This window comes from Cyprinodon variegatus, unplaced genomic scaffold (genome assembly GCF_000732505.1).
Source record: "Cyprinodon variegatus isolate N-32 unplaced genomic scaffold, C_variegatus-1.0 Scaffold1528, whole genome shotgun sequence".
Taxonomy (NCBI): domain Eukaryota; kingdom Metazoa; phylum Chordata; class Actinopteri; order Cyprinodontiformes; family Cyprinodontidae; genus Cyprinodon; species Cyprinodon variegatus.
The window spans coordinates 13,463-16,118 of NW_015151981.1; the positions used below are offsets into that span (position 1 = coordinate 13,463).

General features: G+C 39.7%; 1 protein-coding gene across 1 annotated transcript in view; it reads right to left on the reverse strand.

Annotated features, from left to right (window-relative positions):
* Positions 1-1,499, reverse strand: part of tph1 (tryptophan hydroxylase 1) — a 6,811-nt gene extending 5,312 nt beyond the window's left edge. Inside the window, exon 1 of the mRNA XM_015403615.1 lies at positions 1,329-1,499. Within this exon, the coding sequence (XP_015259101.1) occupies positions 1,329-1,418 (90 nt within the window). The 5' untranslated portion in view covers positions 1,419-1,499. The remainder of the gene's footprint in view (positions 1-1,328) is intronic.
* Between the last annotated feature and the right edge of the window lie 1,157 nt (positions 1,500-2,656).

Here is a 2,656-nt window from a genome sequence, read left to right on the forward strand (position 1 = left end):
GTTCCAGGTTTTGTCTTCAAACTTCAAACCAGCTCCAGTGGATTGCTTTTAGTTTTTTGGAATGACTATGACCAAGATGACAGAGAACCTTCACCAGCATAACGCCTGTACCGGAGCTTAGCCCGCGTAATGACGCGCGTGCATAACTTCTAATCACTTAAGAGCATCGAGCGATCCGAAAGAATCCTTCGAACATCTTGTCTCATGTGCGTAAAAGGAAGAGTCACAGACAGGCGCAGCTGAAGTTCTTCTTTGGAACATCGTTTAAAACAATAATATGTTGTTTTTAGATGTTTATAAAGAAGTAAGCGAAGTAATTTAGACCGAACTGAGCGGCGCCGTCCGTTTCAGCACCTCGGACAGCGCTGTGACGTTGACGCGTGGTTGCAGACGCCATTGGAAAATTCACATAATCCTGTCAGACTTTAGACTGCAAAGCAAAACTAATCGGTTTCTCATTGACATTTGCATTTATTATGGATTTTAGTTTTTAAAATCACAGTTTAATAAGTGGAACAAATACTTGCAAAAAAGATTTTCATTTCTTAGGACCACAGGCTGCATAGAAAATATAAAAACCAGCTCACTGATTTATTCATTCCTACCATATTCCTTGCCTCGTACATGGCGCAGGCGGCGTGGCGGAGCTGTTTTCCGTGAACCCTGGTCCGTATTGTCCCACAAATCATTAGTGCGTGGGAGACTGGATCAGGACGCAGGACAGGGGTCAACACTTTGCGTCTCGGTTTAACGAGGATGAACTTGTCTCTGTCTCAAAGAATCGCCTTACAGCAATCTCCTTTAAAGAGCGGGGAAGCCTATTATTAGCTCCCTTCCTCTGGAAAGCTCATCAAACGCTTCTTTAATCACCCGGTTGGAAATTAGGACGTTTTCAGCCTTCAGTTCTATTTGGTGTTTATTTAATTCACACATTTTTTTGCTTTAAATGAGCGATTTTCTATAAACAGTTTGTTAATTTCTGCATGCATTAAAGTTTGCTATGAGGATTTTTTTAAAAGCATCAGTCTGTTTATTCTAGAACTTTTTGAATGTTTGAAACACTGCACGCGCACATGAGACTTTCCCGCATTTCCTCGAGTGACGCGTGTCTTTCCCACGTGCAGACCTCAGGTGCTTCATGTAAATAGCCTCATATTTCTAATATGATCATTTTTGTGCTAAAGAGGAAAATTGAAGTTTACGATGCTAAAAGAATCGCCCCCCTAAAGTCCAAACTTTGCTCCAATATGATAAACCATTTAAAAGAAAGTTCAAGAATACATTTTGAAGCACTTTTGTTTTAATATCCTTTCTTTCTTGGTTCTTACCTCATTGTTGAACAGTTTTTCGTCGAAGCCAATGTTCATGGAGTCAAACGATCTTCCTCTGCGTGGCCCTTCCACCTTATTTGAGTACATGTTAAGGTGCTCCAGTTTATAAAGGCCTTTTTATTATTATCTAGAACTAAGCAGCTAAATCAGCCTACGCCTCCTTCTGAAGGGGGGGTTCTTCAACCCCGAGAAGCTGCGGACTTTGCTATTTAAACACACAGAGACGCGGGTGGGGGCAATAATCTGCCCCACGGCAGCAAATGGAAAAAGAGCAGCGCCTTCCACGTCATTGGGGCAAAAAAAAAAAAAAAAAGTTGTTTTTTTTCCATCGAAAGGCCTGAAACCCCTTTAGAGTTCAATAATGAATTTACATTTTACCAAGAGGATAAGATTTAATAGCCTTACACTGCAATAAAATCATTAAAAATAACTAATTCATATCTCAAGTTGAATTAAAACATATTTGCAACATAAAATATTCTGAGTTCAGCTGCTTATTTCTGCAAAAGGATTTAAAAAATTTTTTTGTTAACCCCCCAAAGAAAAGGTCATAAGAAGATTTAATTGTTGCCCACCTGACTTTATTTTAAACAGCCCCCTCTTTGAAATAAAATCTCCTCTACTGCTCTTTAAGCTCCTCTGCACTATTTTTCACATGTACATAATCGGACTGTTTCCTTCTCTTTATCACCCTTTAATAAGGAGATAAATGTAATTAGCAGAAAGGGTTTCAGCAAAAATCTAATTACTTAAAACAGATTCAGTTGTTGTCTAAGCTTTTTAGTCTACTTAGAATCAGGACAAAGGCACCTTTAGATTGTCCCCTGGTCCGAGGTGTCATGCACAGATACATGTGGCTGATTTGCATACTGTTTAGTCTCAGGTGGGCCTGCTCTGTGTCACTCGTGACATGAATTGATGGTTTACACAACCCAGGAGGCAGTCAAGGGAACTTCCCCCTTCCCCTGGAGCTGAACCCACCATCCTCTCTCCTGGATTAGACGGTGGTATTAAACACACAGCGAGCAGAATGGGCCATAAATAGAGATTACAGGTGTAAAGTTCAACATCAAGAATTCAAACATTCCCGGATTCTGGTTTCTAGATTTTTACCATAAGTACATATTTTTACTGAGAGGAAGATGAATTGTTTTCCTCTTATAGGCCGGTCACCACAACTTATATGTTTTATTGTGATACTGATATCATGTTCTGTACAAAAAGAAAATAAAAGAACACTGATGAAATATGAAATAACACTAAACATGTTTATCAGACTGGATCATTGCATATATTTCTATAGGAAAAGCAACCCCCCCCCCCCC